The sequence below is a fragment of the Setaria italica genome, chromosome II (assembly GCF_000263155.2).
Source record: "Setaria italica strain Yugu1 chromosome II, Setaria_italica_v2.0, whole genome shotgun sequence".
Classification (NCBI taxonomy): domain Eukaryota; kingdom Viridiplantae; phylum Streptophyta; class Magnoliopsida; order Poales; family Poaceae; genus Setaria; species Setaria italica.
The window spans coordinates 11,961,344-11,985,173 of NC_028451.1; the positions used below are offsets into that span (position 1 = coordinate 11,961,344).

Here is a 23,830-nt window from a genome sequence, read left to right on the forward strand (position 1 = left end):
AAATCAACTACTTGGGTAACCCCTTGGTGGACTGCCGAGCTTATAAATCCGACAATTGGCGCGCTAGGTAGGGGTGATGGTGAGATCCTCCCTAGCGAGCTTGATGGCATCCTGCCCCGGTGTTGTCTTACCCGAGAGCATGAAGGACTCTCTCGTATTCTTCATCTTCCGATCTGTACGCTCAGGGCCTCTTCTTCCTTTGATCGGCGTGTCACAAGCTGTTGACCATGGCCGCTAGCTGCATGCGGGAGGTTGGGACTGCTACCACGGTGGCTATCGGCACACTGGGCCATGATCGCGACGACGAGCGTCACCCAGGGTTCCATCCACCATGTCAGCTTGATCAGCGACAAGAATCTGGATGATTTCTACATCTCTACTCCATCAGCGTTGACTCCATGTTTATTCGCATGCAGCCAAGACAAATCGATCTACAAGGACGTACCAGAAACAGGGAGCACTTCCCTTTTCATTTTTTTTCATTTTTCTCCATTAGTTGATTGATGTGAGCTCCTGCTTACTTGGGTGGACTCGACTCCCCATTATTTGCACGATCAAGGTGTTGCCATGCAATACGTGCACGCCATGACTGTGTACATGCAAGTCCAGGAGAAATTTTGGATCGAATAATGCAGAAAGATGCATGGATCGTGGGGGGTTCAGGCAACGGGCCTTGGGAATCACGATCGCTTTGTGCCAAATCTTGATATGATCAAGATTGAAAAATTATTTTATACGCAACATGTAATTCGGGATTCATGTATGTACGTATAATACAACCTAGATGATATGAAAGGAGTTTTATGAATATTTAATTTTCATGTCCATTGTACCAAATTGAGTGCTGGTATTTCATCATTACTCTTAGTAATAGGTTTTGATATGAAACCATATAAATGAATGTCATAAAATATATTGGGTATTTGTAGAATACATGAGTGCATCTACAATAAATAATTAAATACCCGTGAGAAGAGTATATATCTCCTATAATTGTGATAGTGGTATTATATGATCCACTAAATGAAATTTCTTTTCTTTCTGGTTGGATCCCAAATAAATACCATGTATGAGGTACATGATATTAATGATGAACAATACACTACATGTAGTAGTATAGTGTTGAACTAATGATAATTCCATGATTTATATGGAAAACTTATGATGATCTAATTTATTGAAATGAGCTTCAAGTTGATCACCTTGAACTCGCTTTCCTCCAATAGAGTGGAGGTATTTTTTGAACCAAATATTTGATTTGACAATCATGTGTACATGAATGTACAACCACACTTGAGATAAATATGAGATTTGTCATTATGGTCACTTTAAGGAAAGTGATATTTTATGTATGGGATCCATTGTGTTGTTAATTCCATGAACTAAAAGTTCTATTCTTTGTTGATAATTCTACTGGGAGTTTAAGGAATAAATGGATTTTTCTCCTTTGGATACTCAGACTTGTAAAATCTGAATGGAGGAAATGTAGTAACACACAAAGGTGCATGTGTGGTAATGCCAATAATGAATTGGGTACTTTGATTAGAGTAGAACTATGGTGGCAATGGTGCCATGAATCTCCCAATGATATCGTTGATATTAAGTGCCCATATTGGAGAGTAAATCCCATCCAATACGAATTCAGAAAATTCCATTTTGGAAACATTAGTCATGTCCTACGTAAGTAGATCATGTATCTGATGAATTTCCTCAAGGAGTAAATTATATAGCATGAATATATTATTGTGAAAAATTTATTTAATCAAGTGGATACTTGATTATAATTAAGTGGACTATTCTATAATTTACAAGTTATAAAAGTCACTGCACATGTGCTAGATTCCACTCTTGGGAGAATAGATGATCTGATGATCATTGTCAAAATATAGTCTCTGTATATATATGATAGAAGATAGTCACCAAAATCTGTTGTACTTTTTCGGCTATCTATTTAAGCAAAAATTTTATGCCTAAATTTTGGATTCAATATGAGTCTTGAATTAATCTATGCAAAATTCTTGTACATTCAAAATGCAATTTGAATTACAAGTAGTGTGAACCTCATGTTTGATAGGTGATGAAATCGCTGCTATTATCGAGTGTGACTCGATCATCATGTACTAGTGAGTTAACACATCAAAAGATAAGCTCCAAAATGGTGTAAACTTTGAAGTAGTGGACGAGGAACTCGTTGCTATAGGCATAGTTTGCATGAGTGCAATAAAATGCTTTAGACTCCACTCATATGGGTTACACTAGTAATAGTAGATGGTTTGGGGTGTAATCACCATGTTGGTGTTATGATTATGCAAAATAGTGAAGGCAAGATAATTCTTGCAACAAAATTAAGGTATATGTCAATTGGCAGTGCAAATGTTGTAAATGCATTATTTTCACATCCATAGCCTAAGTCAGATAGTTGCTACCATTTGCTGCAATTTTTGTGAAATCTTTATTGACTATATAAGTTATTTTCCTACGTGAGAGAACCATGTATAGAATTAATTTACGGAGGTAAATTTGTGTTGTAAAATGAGCAAAACAGTAAATATAAGATGATTTTTACAATAAAAATTAAGATGCAGGACATGTTAATTCCTGTAGGAATAAATGACTTGGTAGTCATATGTAAAGTTGTTCATTTATATGAAAGTTGGATATACACATTGAAGGTAATCATCATAAGATGTAGACCTTTTAGTGATGAGCAAATGCTACCTAAAAACACGGTCTCTGAGCAAATAAATTCTTAGAAAATAACTTATCGCAGCCAATGCCTAAATCACATCACCTTGTATTGTTCCAAAAGTCATAGGTATATGCCTTAATTTTAATTTTGCTTTATGTTCTACATGATGTAGAATATTGATTAAGATTGATTATGCAAACAAAAATAAATTGCATATGCAAATATTGTTCTAACAGCAAAGAAAGATCTACATGGTATATCAAGCTAATTAGCAAGACACCATGTAAATCAGAACAATTAAGGAACTGAATAGTAATATTCGGAACATAGATATACTAGAACATGTAAATTGGTTAAAGCCTGGGGCTTTTTATTGAAATTAGAGGCAATTGGGGTTGCAGCCGAAATTTAGCGCAAGCTCGTCTCGGTATGTTGTGCAGTGTACCCATACCGGTCCAGTATGGCCCGGCCTTGAGCCACCGCCGTCTCCCGACTGTAGCAAAGGAGATCCATGCGCGGACGTACGGTCTCTGGTGCAAGTGATGGCTTGTTGCGGGGCCGTCGGCCTCTGGTGCAAGTGGTGGAGACCGTCACCGCCGCTGCTTGGATGGCAGCGTGGGAGGTCCGATCGTGTGCCGCTCGCCCTTTTGCCGCGAGTCGTTTGTGGCTTCACGCATAGGCGATCGTCATGGAGACGGACCCGCGTGTGGTCATGGTACGGGCGCTGCCAGTACATGGATACGCTGTGGACTGTGACCTAGCCGAGGGTAGGTGCTGGAGCCAGGAGGCCCGGCGATGATCCGCGGTCAAGAAGCCGGTCGTGTGTGCTGCTGCCGGCCGCTTCGGCAGCCCAAGCAGAGCCACTAGTGCGCGCACAGGCGCTACTAGTAAGCGGTCGCAAGGGCCAACTGCAGCGGCCCGGCCTGTTGGAGATGTCAGACGCGCGCAAAGACGCTTGTTAGCGGCGCCGTGCACTGGCCGTTGGCCAATGAAGCAATGCAGCACCGCAACTAGCTGTTGTGTGGCCGAATGATGAAAGAGGATGGAGACACAGTCCTCCATCGAACAATAGAGGTTCTTTTTCTCTTTCTATAATCGAGTTCATGGAGAACGTCGATGCTGTTTTATTATTACCATGATCTCATTGGCTGATTTGCCTCTCTTTTTTTTTTTTGCGAAACGGAGATATTTATTAATGACTAAAGGGTATCAAAGAAGAGCCAACACGCTCTCGGGAAAACAAGAAAAAAAGATGAGACTCTGACCAGATCTAATCGCTAGTTGCGCCAGGCCATGCGCAACTTTATTTTGAGCTCTCCCAACCTTGGCAACCTGGAGGCTTTGTAGTTGTTGGCTTTCATGAATCGACTCCTGGATCAACGGCCATACCAGCGAGCTGTCCGGCTTCCTGTTCTTGAGCATCACCACCACCGAATGGCAATCAGTCTCCAAAATCATCGGAGGATCAGCCAGCGTGCTGCCAAACGAATGCCCTCTAGGCAAGCTGCAGCTTCAGCCTCCTCTGCATCCCTGCAGTGAAACAGAATTCGCCATGCAGCTAACAAAGGATGACCTGCATGATCTTGAATAACAACACCTAAAGCGGCAGATCCTGTTTCCTGATTGAAAGCACCATCTGTGTTGATCTTGAGAGTACCATTGCAAGGAGGAACCCATCTCACATCTTTAGTTGGCCCTTGACCCAGGCACTCCTTCCTCCCCATGGCTAGTAAATTCTGCTTCCCTTTTACACCCCCACAATCACCTTGTTGTCGGATCAATAGCATTGAATCCATATATCGCGTCAGGAAATTAACTGAACCTTCAATACATATATTCGCTCCTTCATGCAGAACTTTATTTCGAACATTCCATACTTGCCAAAGCAACATGAACAGATTTGCTATTACCTCTACAGAATGCCGATTCACCAACATGAGCAGCCACTCAGGCCCTGTGAAGCTTAGCTCCTCTTCTGTTGGCAGAGCCCAAAAGCTTCTCATAGCATGTCGCAGACCAGAAGCATGAGGACACCTGATGCATGCATGGAAAGCATCTTCAGCCTGCTGGCCACAAAGCTGGCAAGTATCCTGCTGTTCAAGACGTCGATATTTCTTATTAACCCTAGTAGGTAAACCATTATTTACAATTTTCCAGGCAAAGAGGTTAACTTTCGAAGGAACTTGTATATGCCATAACTTCTTCCATAGAAGACGACCCTGGTCTGAAGAGGAGCTGCTACCAATCTTTCCAACATCATGGTGAATGCGTAAGGCCAACCTGTATGGCTGTATGCACTCCGAACTGAAAACAACCCCGTTTTCTCATCATGCCAAGCAACGAAGGGGGTGTTTGGGAGGGGGGCTAAAGTTTAGTATCCCTTTTAGCCAAATTCTAGCCCCTTGCTCCCAAACAGGAGGGCTAAAACAGGGGTGCTAAATTTTAGCTTCCCCAATCCTTTAGCCCTCCAAAGGGTGCTAAAATGGGCTAAAGGGGGCTAAAAGTGGTCCCCGGTACCAATTTTCCCCGTTGCCCCCCTCCATGCACTTCCTCTATCTCCTCCCGCCGCACCCCCGCCGCCATCCGCCCGGCACCCCGCCGCCGCCTGTCCCTGCCGCCTCCGCACCCCCCTTCTCTCTCGGCGCCTCCGGACCCGTCCTCCCTGTCGGCGAGGGAGACGGGGAGTAGTAGGACGGTGACGGCCGGCCGGATCCTCGCTCCCCATCCTTGCCGCCGCTGCCGGATCCGAGCCTAGGTCGTTGCGCCGGCTCCTCCGCCGCGCGCCCAAGTTTGGGAGGGGGGCTGTCCAGCGCCTCCTGCCCGCCGTCGACTTGTCCAGCAGCACATACACCCTCAAGCCGATCCCCTCGCCGGCGGTGGCGGTGGCCGACCCGTCAACGGACTCGACGCGGGAGCCCAAGCGGATGCGAATTGGCGGCAGCAGCACGTCGTCTTCCTCCTCATCATCCTCATCCCTGGACAGCGGTCACACTGAGCTCCGTGGTCAAGGTGGCCCCACCGGCGGCGCAAGCGTCCGTGGCGGCCAGCAGGCCTGCAGTGCCGGTGGTGGTGGTGGACACGCAGGAGGCTGGGATCCGGCTCGTGCACGCGCTAAGAAAAGCAGGAGATGGAGGAGAAGCTGATGGAAGAAGTTGAGGAGGGGTAAAGGAGAGGAGGTAAATGAGGGGTAAAAGAGTCTTTTAGCAACCAAAGTGCTAAAGTTTAGCCCTCCACCCAAACACCACACAGTGTTAAAGTTTAGCACTCCATTTGAGGGTTTAGCCCCTGGCTCCCAAACAAGGCCGAAGTCTTTGCACTCCACACGCATTAGATTAATCTTTAGAATTTCAGCTACATCACAAGGGTACAAGTATCTTCGTACCGCTGTCTCATCCCATGAGTTAGAGGCAGAGTCAATTAGGTGGGAAACCCACCGCAACCTGCACATGCGAACACTTCCAGTTTCATTCCATAGGGCCTTGGCAGCCAATTGTCCCTCCAAATCCGCGTATCTCTTCCATCCCCAATTCTATGAATTACACCTTATTTTAGTAATTCGAGACCATGCTCAATAGCACGCCATGTCTGTGATGCCTCACCAGCCGGTACTGTGTCAAGCAGCTTGCCTTGTGGATAATATTTTGCCTTCAACACTTGGGCACACAAACTGTCAGGAAATGCCACCAGCCTCCAAGCTTGGCGAGCCAGCAGCGCTTGGTTGAATAACCTCAAGTCCTTGAAGCCCATACCTCCAAACACTTTAGGCAGTAGTAGTCTTTCCCATGGGACCCATTGAACTTTTCTTTTGCCTTGATCTGCGCCCCACCAAAACGCTGCTCTAAGGTGCTTCATAAGGTCATTCTATAATGCCAATGGCAATTTAACGGGGTGTTTGGTTCCCACCTTGGACTATTATTAGATGGACTAAAGTTCCAAACACATGGACTAAAAGTGGACTAAAATAATTTTCCTCTAGTCCAAGGATCTTTGGGACACCCTGCCCTGCCACCCCCCAACCCGGCTCCCTCCCGTCGCCTTCCTTCCGGCTCTGGTGGCCGTCACCGCCTGCCCTCCCGCCCACCGCCTCCCTCCCGGCCGTCGCCGGCCGCCACCCTCCCTCCCGCCGCCGCCCTCCCATCTGACACCGTCGCCGCCTGCCGCCGTCCTCCCGCCCGACGCCCTCCCTCCCGGCGGCGGTGTAGGTGCGGAGGAAGGCGTCCCCGGTGGATGAATGCGCCCCGCGCGAGGAGGACCCACAGCGCGAAGAGGCACTTGAGTGCCACGGCAGCGTCGCCCTGCCCCGACGCCACGGCGCGGAGGCGGTCGACGAGGCGCGAGAGGCGCGAGCCCCGGCCAAAGGCTAGGAACGCGTCCATGTGGTGAGCAGACGGGGCCATGGAAGGGTGGTGCGCCGTCGCGCGTTGGCCGCTGAGCCAGGGGAGGCAGGGCTCGGGGAGAGCTGGACGTGAGCCACCGGAGCTTGGGGCCACCCATAAGACACACGCGAGTGCCTACAGTATTTATGAACTTTAGTCCATTTTAGTCCATGAAACCAAATAACCACTTTAGTTCATGGATTAAATTTTAGTCCATGGACCAAACAGAACCTAAGTAGATGACATAATTTGGCAATGCTTGCGCCGCTGATTTAATCAACGCTTCCTTTCCTGCTGCTGAGAGCTCCTTCTCCCTCCATGCCACCATTCTTTTGTGAAAGCGCTCCTAGAGGTGCTGGAACACCCCTCTTCTGATGCGCCCCTGGGGAGTTGGGAGCCCTAGGTATTTTGCCTCAAAGTCCACTCTCTGAACCCCCCGCACCTGTTCAGCAACATTCTGATCGTGGTTTTCATTCATTAGCAGGGGCTAGGACTTAGTAGTTGGCCAGAGCATGTTTCAAAGGTAGTGAGCAACTGCTTGATTGCTTGCGCCTGCTCGACATTGGCCCAAAAAAAATAACAAACTATCCTCCGCAAAAAGGAGATGCGATACACTTGGAACACGTCGGCACACTTTCAAACCTTCTATTCTTCCACACAACTCATAATGTCCTAAGAGAGTAAAGAGACCGTCAGCTACTAAGAGGAATAAGTAAGTAAGGAGAAAGCGGATCACCTTGTCGCAAACCACGCGTTAGGGAGAAGGGATGCAACTGCACCCCCATTGAAGCGGACTGAGTAGCGAATAGTAGATACACAAGACATGATCCACTGCACCCCACTTAAGCCTAGCTTCTCCATTAACATTTTTAGAAATCCCAATCCACACGGTCATACGCCTTTGATAGATCTAGGGCCTGTTTGGAGTCGCTTATTTCCCGCTTATTGGTGAAAATAAGCGATAAGCCCACCCAAACACCTCGCTTATTCCCCGCTTATCACGTAAGCCGCTTAGTGGAAAATCTGGAATTGAACTAGGACTGGGCTTATCTCCTACGCGGGTCTGGAGACGCTTCTCCCGCAAGCGGAGCATTTTTCCCCCGGTACCCTCGGGCAAGCACGCCTCCAAGCGACCGCCGCCGCTCCTCCCGCAGCCGCCGCCACTCCAGATCCCGCCGCCGCCGCTCGCCCAGATCCCGGCGCCGCCCCTGCCAGGCCCCCGCCGCGGGCCGCCCCGCCACCCCCACCTGGGCGCCGCCTCCGCCGCTCGACGCCCCTGCCCCCTAGATCCGGGCCCGCTGGCGCCGCCCCTGGGGTCGGCCAGCCCGCCTCCCTACCTCCGCCCCTGCCAGGCCCCCGCCGCGGGCCGCCCCGCCGCCGGACGCCCCCGCCGCCGGACGCCTGGGCGCCGCCCCCGCCGCAGGACGCCCCCGCCGCCCCCGCCTGGGCGCCGCCTCCGCCGCTCCCGCCTGGACGCCGCCCCGCCGCCGGAGGCCCCTGCTGGAGCTACACCTGCACATATTTGATACATCTGCAGGTAGCTGGGCACCCTCTACTGCGCTGGCTTACACATGCACACTAGCAAGCGCAGAACCTTTAATGATACTGATCAATGCATATAGATACTCATAGGTTGTATCAGAGAAATGTTATATTTTTACTCAATAAAGTTTCAAACTCTCACAATTGGAGGAAATGCAACGCACATCTCTGTCACTATATAATATACATGATGGATGTTTCCATACTAGACCGAGATCGTATGAATTTCATATTATTGTAATGTAATTTCTATTTAACAAACTCCAAAGGCATTAGAATTATTGTCTTCTCCTCAGATTCACAATAAAAATGAGCTATTATCAGCCTTAGGGGCATTCAGGTCAATTTACCAACCAGGACAGACAATCGACACAAAATAATCAGGATTGCCAAACACCCTACTTATTCAGACAGCAGATTCTCCAGGCAGCAGGCTTATCAGATAAGCTTGCTTGCCAGATAAGCGAGTTCCAGAAAAGCGACTCCAAACAGGGTCCTAGCTTATACGCAGGAAACTCCTCTTTGTAGCCCCGTTGAATAGCGTATACACTCAAAAGGCAATTAGCGCATTATTAGTAATCAGCCGCCCTTGCACAAAGGCGCTCTGCTCTGGTGATATGAGCTGCTCGAGAAAGGGCCTTAATCTGTTAAACCAAACACTTTGAGATCACCTTGTAGATCACGTTGCATAAACTGATAGGTCTGAAATCTTTTAGTTCCACTGGATTTTGCCCTTTTGGAATAAGCACAATACCTGTATCATTGATACCAGCAGGTAAGACGCCATCATCAAGAAATTTCTGCACTACTGCAATCACATCATCCTTCACCACCTCCCAGTGTTTCTGGTAAAATCGAGCAGGTAAACCATCTGGCCCGGGTGACTTTAGAGGTCCCATTTGAAACAACGCATCTGAAATATCCTCTGCTGAGAACACCTTGCATAGCTCGTGGTTCATCTCTTCTGTAATCTTTGGCTGAATTAAATTGATAAGCTCACATAGAGCAACCCCAGGGTCGGCTGCATACAAATCCTGGATAAAACCTGTAGCCACATCCTGTAATTGCTTCTGATCTTCACACCGCTCGCCCTCCCGATTCTTTAGCTTTTTTATTTTGTTCTTGCGTGCTCTCCACACTGCTTGCCTGTGAAAGTAATTTGTGTTACGATCACCTTCTTTCAGCCAAGCAATGCGTGATCATTGGAGCCACATCATTTCCTCACGGTAGAGCAGTTCATCCATGCGGTCTGTGATTTTGCCTATATCTGCTTTACAATGATGGGGAGCACCCCTCACCTCTTCTACTTTAATTCTCAACTTCTCCAGCTCGTTCGTTACTGCTCCAAAGTTTTTCTTACTCCATGACCGCAGGGCATTACGAACATGTTTTAAAGCTGCAACCACACCACCAAGGCCTTCCCTACTCGGATCAGTACACCATGCTGTCTTTATCTCCTCAGCCAGCGATTCTAGGCGTTCCCACATGATCTCATAACGAAAAATCTTCGGTTTCTGTCTTTCCCAGCTTTCTTTCTTAATCTCCAGCAAAAGTGGGCAATGGTCAGACCTCGATGAGATTAAATGGTGTAGGGTGGCCTCCCCAAACATATCTCTCCAATCTGTATTGGCCACAGCTCGATCAAGCCTGACCTTGACATTTGCATTACCGTCACGTCCACTATCATACGTAAAAGGCAACCCAACGAAACCCAAATCGGTAAGATCACAATCTGCAAGAACTTCCCTGAAGGCAGCCATCTGACGCTCAGGACGGGCACATCCAGAAAAGTGCTCATAGCCCCACATCGCCTCATTAAAATCGCCAATCACTAGCCATGTAGTCGATGCATCAAATCCCACATAACATGTCTGTTTTCTGTTCTAGGTTCACCATAAACAAATGTAATTCGAAACCAAGGCGAGGCTGCATCCTCTCTGACATGAACATCTATAAATCTTTTTGTGCTTTTCTATCAACGACACCTCAACCTCTTCACTCCAAAACAAGGCTAAACCACCACCAGTACCACTGCTATCCACCGCAATACAATTCTTGAGACCCAATCTCCACCTTAAATTTGCAACACGAGTACCACTTGTACGAGTTTCCGATAAAAACACCAACCTGGGACTTTTTGCTCTTACCAGAGCCACAAGCTCTTGAACTGTCCGAGGGAGCCCCACCCCTCGGCAGTTCCAGCTCAAGGTATTCATTGCTCCTGACGGGCCTCACCGTGGGGTATATTCAAGTTACCAGCCTCCAAATTTTTACATTGCTTAGCCATACTCTCTAATGCCGACAAACTGAATCTCTCACCTATATTGATTTCCATCTTACTTTGCTTGCCCTGTGATTTCGTCAACCAATGTGATCCCTCTACACAAGTTCAGGATAAAGGAAGTTGCACCTTGGTTCTGATGAACTTGTTATTGATACACCCCCTTGTAATGTTTTCAATCTTCATGGATGTCTCTGATTTGCCTCTGATTTCGTTTCCCCTGCTATCTTACAGAGGATGGAGATGCAGAGAGAGCGAGGCAGAGGAAGCACCGTAACCGTGGGTGAAGAAAACGATGTCTGCGCCCAGCGCGATGCCCGGCCGTAGACGTCGTCATCCTTGTACGTCCTGACATCATAGTGCCGCAAGAACGTTGTTCCCTGTTTGCCGTCCTCGCTCGATCTTGTTCCCGCCAAAAACTTAGCGAGAGCAATGCGTGACTGATAACGTGTTAATAGTTGAAAGAGAGACGGAGAGAATGAATCTGAGGATTGAACGAACAGTTTAGTTACATATTTATACATGGTGAAAGAACATACCCAAAGGACCAGATGCCCCTTCAGAGGTTGGCCCCTTAGAGGTTGGCCCTGCACGAAAGGATCATAATTATCTATCTAATTGATCACTAATATAAAGTGTTTCACAACAACTTCTTTGTGAAGTTTTGGTATAGCTGTAGTACACGTCAGTGTGGAGGAAAATCAAGCCTTCTTTGGGGTCAACTTGTGAAGCTGATTGCTATGCTGTATAATTTATTGATCAATGATAGGTGTTACTTTATGTTAATATAATGCTCGATTGTAATGAAAGCGAGCGTGTCTTATTGTGTGCGCTGGCCTGATGGAATGTACAATTGTGACGCATTCGATCAGGATTTCATTCAGACAGGACCAGCGGCCTGGGATCCCGGAATTGGTCCCTTTGAAATTTCAGGCCAATTATAAAGTTACGAAAATAGTTTCTATATATTTCTTTGCAGGGAAAAATAGTTTGTACTGTCTACATAGCAGTCAGGAATTTGTTTTGTTTCAATTCCACAAAAACTAGGGAAATTATACAACAGGAGTCGGACCTTATTATTACTTGATTTGAAATTTGTAGTTGGGTCATCCTAATTCTCACGAAACCGATAGCTCATTGTTTGACTATCCAGTTGGATAATGCATACTGCTGCAAAATCGTGAAACACGGTACCTCCTTGCTTTAAGATTTTTTTTTCTTTTGCCGCCGCGTATGCTTTCAGTTTTCTAAACACCATTCATGAATCACTAGAAAGATGGCGTGGCGTTGCCACGCCTAATGCCCCAGTGTTGGGTATGAGTTACCTTTGTTACCATTGTTGAGAGCACCAATTGATCGATGCGCTATCTGATGCACTCGTGATTGAAGTTCAAGTTGCCGTGAGATCTGAGATCTAGCAGCAAATTAGCACCTATCCATTTGAAAGCAGCATCGATTCAAATCATCTCGATTTATATACTCATCGCTTCCCTCGATGGTATCTATTCACATTAGCAATCAGCAGGTTGTGATTTCTTAATCGTAATACAGTTGCAATCTGTACGTAGTTCTGTATCAACCTACTTTCTAAGCTTTTACTTCTGAATCATTTAATCACAATGAAAACTAGCCAGTTAGAAGGAGCAACTTAGGCACATGAAAGCCTAATCTAAGCATGCAAAAATATCTGTAACTTTAAATATGGCTGTAACCATGAGCAGATTAGTTCGATGTCACCCAAATAAGTACTAAGACAATGACATGCGGATTGCTAGGATTTCAGTGACCTGCGCAGTAAAGCCATCAAGTTAGTTATCAATTCGATTGAGAAATTTTTTGAAGCAGTGACACAAGGATACAAACGGCAGCATGGAATTGGAGTAGAGCAGTAGATCAATGCTGAAGATTGGGAGAGTTTTGCTGTAGAATCTTCTTCTTGTAGTAACAACTTTGAGGCTAGACGTCATCAGCATGCTGCCGCAATCAGCAGCGTTATTTCCCCAAACAACTTGCGCGCGTGCTTCTGAACGCCCTACTACAGGCCTCTACACCTACATCATCATTAATGAAGAGCTCATCTACATGTACAGAGGTGGAGGCAGAGAGTACGCAGGGGACGACGAGAGGATATAGATAGATGAGACGGGATGCCGTTGGATGAGGTATGGCCTACCTAGCTCCGCGAGTTGCCGTCCGATTGTACCTGTAGCGGCGTTGGCGGAGAGCTCACCGAACTGCGCCGCCTGGAGCATCGCCGCCCCGCTTCACTCTGCTCCCTTCGACCCTTCGCACGCCTCATGATCGAAGAGCCAAGAGGAACCGGAGGGGTAGGGCCGAGGCCTTGCCGGAAGCATCCCAAGGAGCGTCGCTGCTCGGGCTAGCGATCACAACGGACGGAAACGGGCGGGAAAACTCCTTAATCGTGTCCTGTTCCATATTTTTTTATCAGGGATAGGAATGAGAGTGGAACAGCCGGGAGTAGGACGGGAAGCGGGATAAACGGTATACGAAAACAAACAAATGCGAGCGGAAATAAAATGGAAACGGGTGGGAACTGGAACCCTATGCCATGATGACGCCTTTCAACTTCCAAAATCCAAATGCCAGCCACAGGCAACAGCAAATCAGCGCTAGGTCGCCAGCCACAGGCACTCAGGCAGGCCGCAAGCAACATCAAATAGCAAACCAACGCCAGCCACAGCCCACAGGCAGGCTGCAGGCAACAACAAAGGATGACAGGCAGGTAGTAGGCACTCAGGCAAACCAACAACAGCCACAGGCAACAACAAGCTACAGGCAATGCCAAACCAACAACAGCCACCGCGCGGCATCCTTCTCCACTCCTCCTTCGGTCAGGAGGGACATGCGGCAGGGGGCTAGCCGGGGGCCGGCGACGGCGGGCGCACGCGTGCAAGTTGCGACGGCAGGGGCTAGCCAGGGGCCGACGGTGGCGGCTAGCGGGCGCACGCGCATGCGGCAGGGGGCTAGCTAGGGGCCGACAGCGGCGGGATGGATCGGGTGGGAATGGGGAGTTGCGGGTTGCGGCAGTTGCCAGACGCTGAGACGCGGACGCAACGCAAGTTGGGGATCGGACTAGGTTGTTTGTTGGGCCTGTTGGGCTGGATTAGCCGATTGGGGTTTAGGGTTGGGGATTGAGGTAGTGGGCCTGTCCCGGTTAATTAAAAACAGGATGAATATGGAACAATCCCGGATTAAAATGGGATCCCGCAAATACAGGTGGGATACCCCTCACCCGTATACTATCCCGTTTTCGAGTACCCCTGTCGCATTTACCGTCCTGTTACCGGACCTTACCGTCCGTTTCCGTTTATCTCCATTTGGATAAATATGGTAAAACGGATGGACGGTAACGAGATTTTGTCCGTCCGTTTTCTTCGCTAGCTCGGGCTCTCCGCCGCGGCTGCCGCCTGAAAGCAACGGTGAGCTCTCGAGAAAGTTTGAGTAACCAGGCCCGATATCAATGGATCGAGCAGGCGCTAGTTGAGATCTGACGGCCGACGAAAAACGAGCGACGTGGCTCGACGAGTGCCCGAGAAACACCAGAGACCTTGACCAGGTTTCGTATATTAGAGATGACGACCATCATGGCAGCTTTTAGCAGGGACTGTTTGCAGGCTTCAGGGGCCTAAATCAGGCCCAGTGGATGCAAATCATTCGCTCGCTAGGCCGGTACATGCAATAGGCCTGGTCTTGGGCCATGGAGTGCATGTGCAGGCTTTTTTTTCTTTTTAATTTTGTGACGAGTCTTTGTTTCATTGGTCAAAATCCGAGTGATTTGGTTCCGTGATTTCATTCGGAATTCCTTTCCTTTGTGTCCTATATGATTTCGGTTGTGAATTACTGTATCCAAGAAACACAGGAGTATATTGCTGTATCATTCACATTTTTGTTGTCCGGTGTTTTTAGTCCAATGACGTGTCATGTTCCTATTGGCTGAAAATGTGGGTGATTATTGGTTGTAAAATCATTCAGATGTTGTATATTTCTTCATCAGGAGCTTCCCCAGTCCCCAGACACCAAAAGGTACACAACTACCCATTCGACGGGGTGTTTTGGCTCCATTATGTGGATGCTATGTTTTTTGAATTTTGTTTTTCGTGATTTATAACGTGACGTGCGTCCTCCTTTGGGCGTGTTTGTTTCAGCTGCTCCGTGAATCGCTTTTCTAAGAAGCTTGATGGCACAAGAATTCGCTGCCTCAGGAATCGCTAGTAGGAGAAGCAATGTGTTTGGCGTTCTCGATTTTTTTCACAAAGCCGCACCTGACGCTTCAGCCTCATCCCCGACGCCGACGATTTTCCACATGCGGTGCTTCAACCTCGTTCCCGACGCCGCTTGCTTCCACCACGCCCTCCGCGCGGCGAGCTCCGCCAACGACGTGTGGAACCGCGGGGGAGTGCGAGGCTTGAGCAGCGGCCGGAGCTGGGGGCCACGCCAGGGAGCGGCGGCCAGAGCTGGGGGCCGCACGAGGGAGCGGAGGCGGCTGGAGCTGCCCAGGCGGAGGGGAGGTGGGTTGCGGAAGGGAGGGGAGGGGTGCGGAATCGTGGGATTTTCCCCGAAGTGACGGGAGGGTTGATTCTTTCGCGTAGTTATTTCGCTCACTGGTGGAGAATTGATTCCCATGGAATCGAACCAGAATCAGAATCAGACCATTTGGGTGGTTTGCTCGATTAAAATGACTAGAATTGTGCATAGAATCCTATCCAAACAAGCCCTTTAACAGGTGTACAGTGTAGTGTACTGCAAGCTCGCCAACCCAAACGGGCAAAGACAGTGGAAGCCGCGTCTCGCTCCCTGCAACTGCAACTGCAACGATGGCAGCAGCTGACTGGCTGATGAGGCATTTGCGACGGCGACAGCCACTCAACGCGATCGACGCGGCGGGCGGGTGGATCTCCAAACCCGGCCAGAGCACGGCAATGTACAAACGGAAGAAGGAGAGGAGCGGCAAAGCGGACGTACGTGCACTATCCGCAGCGGAACCCGCGGCGGCTCGCTCATCGTCGTCGTGGGCCTCCGTCCGTGCAGCAGCCGCCGGAGGCGGCGGCGGCGGCGGCGGCAAGGAAGGCCCGGCGGGGGCGACCTGAGAACACATGCGCGGCGGCGGCGACAGCGCCCGGCAACGGCATGTGTTCCCATCTCGCCCCTGCAGGAGCTCCCTTGCGTTCTTCCCTCGAAGGGCGGGACAGAGGAGAGCAATGGCGGAGGACCACACGCTATCGCCATCGATGTCCAGCCCAGCCTCTCCTTGTGGCCGGCGGCCGGCGATCGTACTGACAGAGATCTCCACGAACGCCAAGATTATATTGGCCGCGCGCTCTCTTGTTGTACTTCGTCGCGCGCTCGGCGCTTGCAGCTGACGCGCGCAGTACGCGTACTGCAGCCGTTGGGCACGGGGGTGCGAGTACAGCTTGTACTGCCAGAGTGCGTAGTAGTGTGCTGTCGCTAGCTAGCTTCCGACCGGGGTAGCCAAGGCCCAAGGGAAACTGGTGCCATCTCCTTCCGCCAGTGATGGCGACGATTAGTCGTGAGCGAATTCATGATCATTATCTGGGAAAAAAAAGAGGAAATTATCCAAATGTTGAGTTCGAGAGGGTGGACAGGTTTTCCATGAAATAACCGAGCCAACTGCATTTCATCTCTCTCCATTTTTCACGAGGCTCATATTTCATTTCGTTAGGCTTTAATAAAAAAAAGTTTCTCCTCACATTTATGTGACACAAATTTATAATCATAAGTAAATACCCCCGCTTGTTAACGTGGAGGCCCAGCTGCCAACACCGGCACCTTATTTTGGGCTGTGATGCGCCATTCACCAAAAACTAAAAAAAATATGTAATTTTCCGCCGGACGCGGCCCAACGCTTTGGCCAACCCCAATCTTTAACTCCCGCCGCGCCCGCCTTGTTCCTCTGGCTTACACCAATGCGCCCGCTCCCGGCGCCCGTGGCGTCCCGCCTGGCCGCCGTGCTTGCGGACCCGGCCGGCGTCCCGCTGCCCGTCTTCAACTCCCTCCTCTCCGCGCTCGCTGCCACCGCGGAGCCCTCACACGCGCACCTCCCGCTCCACCTCTTCCGCCACCTCCTCCTCCCGCGCCGCCGCCCCGACGCATTCACCCTCTCCGCCCTCACCTCCTCCCTCCCCTCCGGCGCCACCGCCGCCGCGGCGGAAGCCCTCCACGCCTTCGCCCTCCGCCTCGGCCTCCTCCACGCCGACCCCGTCCTGGCCAACTCCCTCATCCGGCTCTACCTCCGCCCGCCCGCCCCCCGCCCGGGCCTCGCGCGCCGCCTGTTCGACGAAATGCCCGCGCGCACCGCGTCCTCCTACAACACCCTCATCTCGCACTCGCACACGCCCGACGCCGCGGATGAGGGCGCGTGGGGCCTCGTCCGGCGGATGGTCGCGGATGGGTGCGCACCCGACCGGTTCACGGTCTCTGCCATGCTGCCCGCGTGCCCGTCCGCCCGCCGGGGCAGGGAGCTGCATTGCTACGCCGTGAGGGCTGGGATGTGTGGGGCGGGTGATTTCCATGTCAGCAGTGGCCTCGTGTCCATGTACTGCAGTGTCGGCCGCACGGACCTTGCGCACACAGTTCTCAACGGGATGGAGCGGAGGAACGTTGTTTCCTGGACCGCCATGGTGGGAGGGTACACGGAGAACGATATGTTTGAGGGTGCTGTGGAAGCATTCAGGGCAATGTGGCTGATTGATGGCATCCTACCAAATACGATTGCATTGATTAGTGTGCTCTCGGCCATTGAGGCGCTCTCAGCCTTAGCAGAGGGGAAGCAGGTGCATGGTTTCGCAGTGAGGATGGCGATGTATGGGGATGTGTCACTGAACAATGCTTTGATTGATACCTACGCGAAGTGTGGGGCCTTGCATTATGCAAGGCGGGTCTTTGAAGATACAAGCTGGTGCAAAGATGTGATCTCATGGGGTGCAATGATTTTGGGTTATGGCATTCATGGTATGGGTGTGGAAGCAGTTGATTTATTCAATCAGATGCTTGCCTCTGGGGTTAAACCTGATAGTATAGTTGGCCTGGGTGTTCTTTCAGCGTGTTGCCGTGCGGGCTTGGTGTTGAAGGGCCTTAACATATACAACTCCATAGTAAAGGATCATGGGGTTCAGCCCACTGAGGAGATGTGTGCATGCATTGTTGATTTACTTGGTCGATCTGGGCACCTTGACCATGCCTTGGACTTTATAAAGTCAATGAGTGTAGAACCAGGCCCTAGTGTTTGGGGAGCACTTTTGGATGCTTCTGTAACACACAGCAACAAAGAGATTCAAGATTTGGCCTCCAAGTCTCTTCTTAGACTGGGAGAAGGAAAACCATCAAATCTGGTTGCAGTTTCTAACGTAAATGCCTCTTCAAGAAGGTGGAATCTTGTTGAGCGAGTAAGGAGTACAATTAATCAGGGGTCATTGAAGAAGAAAACTGGTCGTAGTTGGGTAAATCAAACTTAAGTTAACAATGCTTTTTTGAGTGACTTATGGATGGCCTTTCAATGAGTGACTTATGGATGGCCTTTCAACACTTCTGATCTAAAGTGTACATTTTAGATGGCTGCTCCCTGGAAGGCGATTGCATCAGATCACGCACATTACTGGTCCAGGGTGTATTGAAGCTACAATATCAGATCTGCAATACTCCGTACTTGTATATTTATAGATGACACATCTACTGTTGGAGCCTTTAAACAACAAATATGCCTTCTATAGTGTCAAAGTTGTCCGCAATATCCACTCTTTCCATGTTCTCCAGGTAAATTTTTGCTTCTTATACGTCCATATTTTGAGATATAGAAAATATTTAATTGATTCATAATTTGGTGTTCTTCTCCATCCATGAAGCTAAATTATACATGTATAGTAGAACAAGGAAGCTTAAACGTACAAGAGGTTTCCCTAAGCTAGCAAGTTTATCTTATATCTGCAGTTCCTTAAACAATATGCTTAAATTTATATGTTATCTATAATTAGATATTTGTAACAATTTCATAATTATGTTCTTGTTCCGTGAGGATTGTTTTCTTCTATCAATTTACTATGTTAGCATCCTTGCAGATTACCTTTACCAACTCCAGTGTAGTTTAGTTGCTTTCTTTGTTTCTGTTTATTGAATGTGTGTCCTATTCTCCTTTTTCTCTGGCGCACAAACTGAAATCAAAGCAACAGGAAAAAGTGTTTAGCTGCATGTTTGCAAAATGCACTGTCCGCTGGTAAAGTGGCTGATTGAATTTGGATGCGGGGTTGACCATGTGATTACTGATGTTAACTAGTTTATAGGCCCTACGATGAGTTAGGGCAGTAGAAAATGGTGAAGATTTGTGCCTAGTTGAACAATGCATAAACAACCAAGCTGCAACTTGAGAGTGCATGAGGCTAACTTTGTGTTCAGTTGCTTTTTAAAACCATTAGATTACTGTGAAACATTTATATCTTGATGTTCCAGCACCATTGACATGCCATACCTTGTATAAAGGCTTGTGACAACTTTCCATCTAGGTCTGTAACCTATCCCCTGACTCCTGACTGACTGACACCCGTATCTCAGTTTTATATGCTGATGTTTGACATGGCTTGCTGCATTCTTTCACAAGTACAGGATATGATTGAAGTGTGTTGCTTAGCCGAACTAACAATGATTGGATGATGCTTGTAAGAGATCTTGGTAATGGATTCACAAAAGTCAATCATATCATAAATGCTTGTGTGGCCTTGTCAGTTCCAACCTACTATTAGAACTTTTGACTTTGCCTGGATAACAATTAGTTGGCTGGTGAATAAACCTGATTCAAGCTTTGCTTGGCTGTGAATCTGCATATCTAGGTTGGACTAACATAAAGCAGGATAATTGTTGTTAAACCAGATTGAATGAAATCATAATGGAACTGCAAGAGAGCAAAAAATCAGATGCTTATATATCATGTTCTTACTATCAGCATCTGCATAAGTGGCAATACAAGCATGTGAAACATTTCCTCAAAGTGAAGGTGCGTGTTCTTTACTTCTTTGTTTGTGCAAACAAAAAGAAATATATTTTTTTATGGTCCATCCTAACTTGCACTTGCAATTGGTTTCCAGTATAGTGCCCTCACAAGAGCCATGATTATGAAATTTATTTTTTAACCTACATGTTTCAGTACAATTGTTTGTTGTCATGCATATGAAAATGAAATTCGAATACTGTGCATTCTCTTATCCTATTTGCTTGGTGACTTCTGTTCCCAAATTAATTTACTGCCAGAGGAAGGAAATGACACTCATATGTCTGATGTTGTGTTAAATTCCTTGGAGATAATATTTATATCTGGTTGTTAGTTCATTACAAGTTCTTTACTATTTTTAAATGGTGCCTATTACTTCAAGGTTGCCTAGTGTATTTTGACCAATCAACCAAGAAATAAACTTGCATGAACCGAGTCTCACATCCCATCTTGTAGTTTAATTATGTTTAACTTATACAACTAAAATGCCCCATGCTTTTGTATCATAAGTCTATCAGAATTAGGACTACTCTTTTTTTCCTTAAAAAATGTTCAGGAAGTTTTTTGGTGTAATACCACAGTAATGTTTGCATGAACATTCTGATCAGAAATAATATTGACCATAAGAATGAAGCATTATGCAGCATGTCAGGAAAAGGAGCTCTAGGTCTACCAGGCTCATAGGCTGCCAAGCTTGCTGGTGACATTTATTTTAGTGCATATCAACTCTACCTTATTAATGAAGACATTCCATTCAAATTAAATGTTGGATTCTGAAGATAAGATACTGGGTACTACAAAATGAATGCAACAAAATGGATTGTGAAAACCTCCCGTCCACTTTCAAATCTGAACAACTGCTTTTCTGATTTCTTCCACATACTACTCAATATTTAAATCCAAGCAATTGGTTCTGGATTCTAGAACACTCCGCTTGGAAGACAATTATTGTCAGTTTGACACACATTGTATAGTTGTGATTTGGCTCCTGGACCTTACAAAATCGCGTATATAAGCAAGAAATCATTTGGGGCGCTAAATAATACCTAGCGTGCATTACTGCATGTGGATTCCACTGTTAATTCTTAAAACACTTCTCACTTCATTTAATATTATTGGCAGCATAGATTCAACATATGACATTTACTAGTCTATATCTGTTAGTAGCACACTGTATATGCAAGTTAGTAAGAACATAGAACCATACTTAAATAAACTGTTCGGGCTCTTGGTTCAGGCTTCTTTGGTCTAACCGATAATTTACCAGTTGGACTATCGGTTCAGCAAAATAGAAAACGATATCATGTTTTGTGTCATAGGAGCCAGCGAAACCATTGGTGGTAAGCATGCTATCTTCCAAGTCCCGACTCCCATCCTGCAGGACTTTGGTCGTTTCCCTTGCCTCATTTCTTTTTACTGCTCACATGTATTATTCCATATACTACCTTGGACTATAGCATGTGATACATTTAAGCCAGCACTGTAGCAACATTCCTCTTTCTTTTTGTTTCCTTCAAAAAATATTGAGCTGGTGTCAGGATGGTGTAGGTTATCATGCTACCTTAGATGATCTTCTGTGGATTATGCTGTGCACTAATGTGCGTGCAACTGAGTATCACCATGAATGATTTGATCATCAGCATATTCGTATTCATGTGGTTCTGTAATTAAATTTATGTCTAATTATTTGTGCACTTAGTAGGGTAGAGATCTTGCGAACTTGGTCACTCTACTTGTATTAGAAATATATGATTATGTGCTTCTTACAGTAATACAGTTGTTCAATATACATTTTGATTATTCTTTGCTTGATATCAGTGGCTGATCAGCAGCTAAACTAATTTAAGTGGTGTAGTAGGTTAAGCCTGCAGCTTTTGTTTACTAAGAACTTCAAGGAATATGCCAATGTTATCTTGTAGACATCTTCAGCAAGTGCAATCTTGAAGTGATGTAACTAGAAATGCAGTGCATGGTCCATGATTAAAAGTGATAGAGGTGTATTGACAAATCTTTTGATTCCTTGAATGAAAAACTTGACTCCCTCATGTGGTGAAGTCTCCACGAGGAGTTTATGATTACTATACAGTGTCATGGTTTTCAGCCTGTGACTTAAAGTTGGACCAATGCCTATGTTCATTTATTAACCTTGATAGCATAGCTAAAGAAACATAAAGTATCACATCCAGAGGTAATACCTGTTACTACTGCAATTGTTTTCCTGCATTATAATCTCGTGGTCTATGTTTATTGTTGTTAGTTAGATTTCAAAGAGCAGATACAAGGATAATAAAGATACTGAATTGTGTAACTTCTTTATTGTGCATCAATCCCAGATAGCTGCTAGTGCTTGTGGAGGATAGGAAATATTCTGGTAATGGCTATAGTCCATGTAACTTTCTGGTACAAAATATTTCTCAACTCGTTTGATCCCCAACTGTTTGATAACACATGGTGGAATAGAAACAATCATAAGTATACCACTGTTAATTTTGTAAATTTTGCTGGATATGCAGGATGTATTTGTCCAAATCTTTGTTCAAAGGTCTCAAAGAAGTCCTTAACTAGAGATGTATTCGAAATACAACCTGTCCATTTATTTGTATTTCAGTTGCCATCACTTATCTAGCATTATGTAAGATGTGATGGGCAAATGATAACCAGCCATTCAGCATAGTTTGTTATGCACTATGCACCCATATGGCCCATACTGTATCCAGATAGAAGTTCCTAACAGCCTAACACTTGGTTTGCCTTAAAGCTCTGATACATGTGCTGTATATGATCCTTTACTTTCTTCTTGCATTAAGCATATTAGCCTCTAGGACCATAATTTGTAAAAGGCACATTTAGAATTCTCATAGAGCGACTCTTTCATGGTTTGAACTCTGAAATCTCTTGGTAAAAATTGTTAATTTTGGCATTTTGCGACTGTCTTTGGTGTGTGTCATTTTTCAGAGATCTAATAGTAATAATCATTTCAAGGGCATGGTGATCATGAAGGAAAACAACGCAACCCATAATTTGCAATCATTCTTCCAGGAATGAAAACTATGCAACCCATATTTCTTTAGTAACACTAGAGCAGCTAGCCTCATACAATGCATAGATCAAATTATACTTTTCTGTGAAAATTTGGTGCTGGTGGATAGTTTTAAGTGTGTGTTTCTGATACCGCTAAAGGGAAAAAAAAATGCGTCCTACATTGCTAATTTGCTATGACATCATGGAGTGGTATTTTTATCTTACCATTTATGCCTAGTAGTACAATTGTCATTGCTCAGTTCCCATTGTAGCACTTTAGGGCATAAAGCCCATAATGTTGTTTGATAAACGTAACAATGTTCTCACCGACAAGTTTGGCTATGATTCCAGGGATATTTGATGAACAGGCACATCATGGAAGTGGAAATAAGAAGTCAGATCGTCGTGTTGTCTCGAGAGCGAATCTATGGTCATATCTCAGTTGGTATCTCATGTGCCTCCTATGCAATGCTCGTGTCTGGCGTAAAGGGAGTTGATCTTTGCTCTGGTTCTGTCCATGAACAGCCTCGCCATGTGGATCCATCAGCCATTTCCTTATTCGATGAGCAGGCTTGTTCACTTTCAGAGGTGACAGCAGGTTTGGTCCTGCGACCCTTTCCAGAATATCATGACTCACTGGATTGAGATCTCACCATGACGCGAAGGACTCCCCCCCGCCCACCATTGCCCGGTTTCAATTCGGCTGCCAAAAATATTGCTAGCCGCCAAGGCAATTTCAGTTTGATGTAGTGCATGTGCATGCATTTCTCTCGTGCTTGTTATACAAATAGATATCCAGTCATGCTATTTTGACCCGTTATATAGTTTGAAAAAAAAATACCACTGCAGTGCTTCATCGTCTTGAATCATCTTGACGTTTGGACGTTCTTTCTAATAAAACTGAT

At 46.8% G+C, this 23,830-nt stretch overlaps 1 protein-coding gene and 1 long non-coding RNA gene across 5 annotated transcripts; one reads left to right on the forward strand and one right to left on the reverse strand.

Moving 5' to 3' along the window:
- Window positions 1-10,826: 10,826 nt before the first annotated feature.
- Window positions 10,827-16,171, reverse strand: LOC111256313. Its single transcript, XR_002676375.1, has 3 exons — window positions 15,872-16,171; window positions 13,062-13,315; window positions 10,827-12,939 (listed from the first exon to the last, which is right to left on the reverse strand). It is a non-coding gene; the product is annotated as an uncharacterized LOC111256313 (long non-coding RNA).
- A 655-nt stretch (window positions 16,172-16,826) lies between these two features.
- LOC101769011 (pentatricopeptide repeat-containing protein At3g46790, chloroplastic) lies at window positions 16,827-23,599 on the forward strand. 4 transcript variants are annotated; one of them, XM_022823895.1, is made up of 3 exons: window positions 16,827-18,679; window positions 19,747-19,910; window positions 23,277-23,599. In XM_022823895.1, exon 1 carries the CDS (start codon window positions 16,834-16,836, stop codon window positions 18,379-18,381), a length of 1,548 nt encoding a protein of 515 aa, XP_022679630.1. In that variant the 5' UTR covers window positions 16,827-16,833; the 3' UTR covers window positions 18,382-18,679; window positions 19,747-19,910; window positions 23,277-23,599. The 4 variants fall into 4 exon arrangements, with proteins under 4 accessions (XP_022679630.1, XP_022679631.1, XP_004956075.1 ...); XM_022823896.1 differs by having other exon boundaries at window positions 19,767-19,910; XM_004956018.2 differs by having other exon boundaries at window positions 19,787-19,910.
- The last annotated feature ends 231 nt before the right edge of the window (window positions 23,600-23,830 follow it).

Bases quoted from the DNA above. Each gene is read 5' to 3' on its own strand.
- LOC101769011 (XM_022823895.1), top strand. From the start codon at position 16,834: ATGCGCCCGCTCCCGGCGCCCGTGGCGTCCCGCCTGGCCGCCGTGCTT.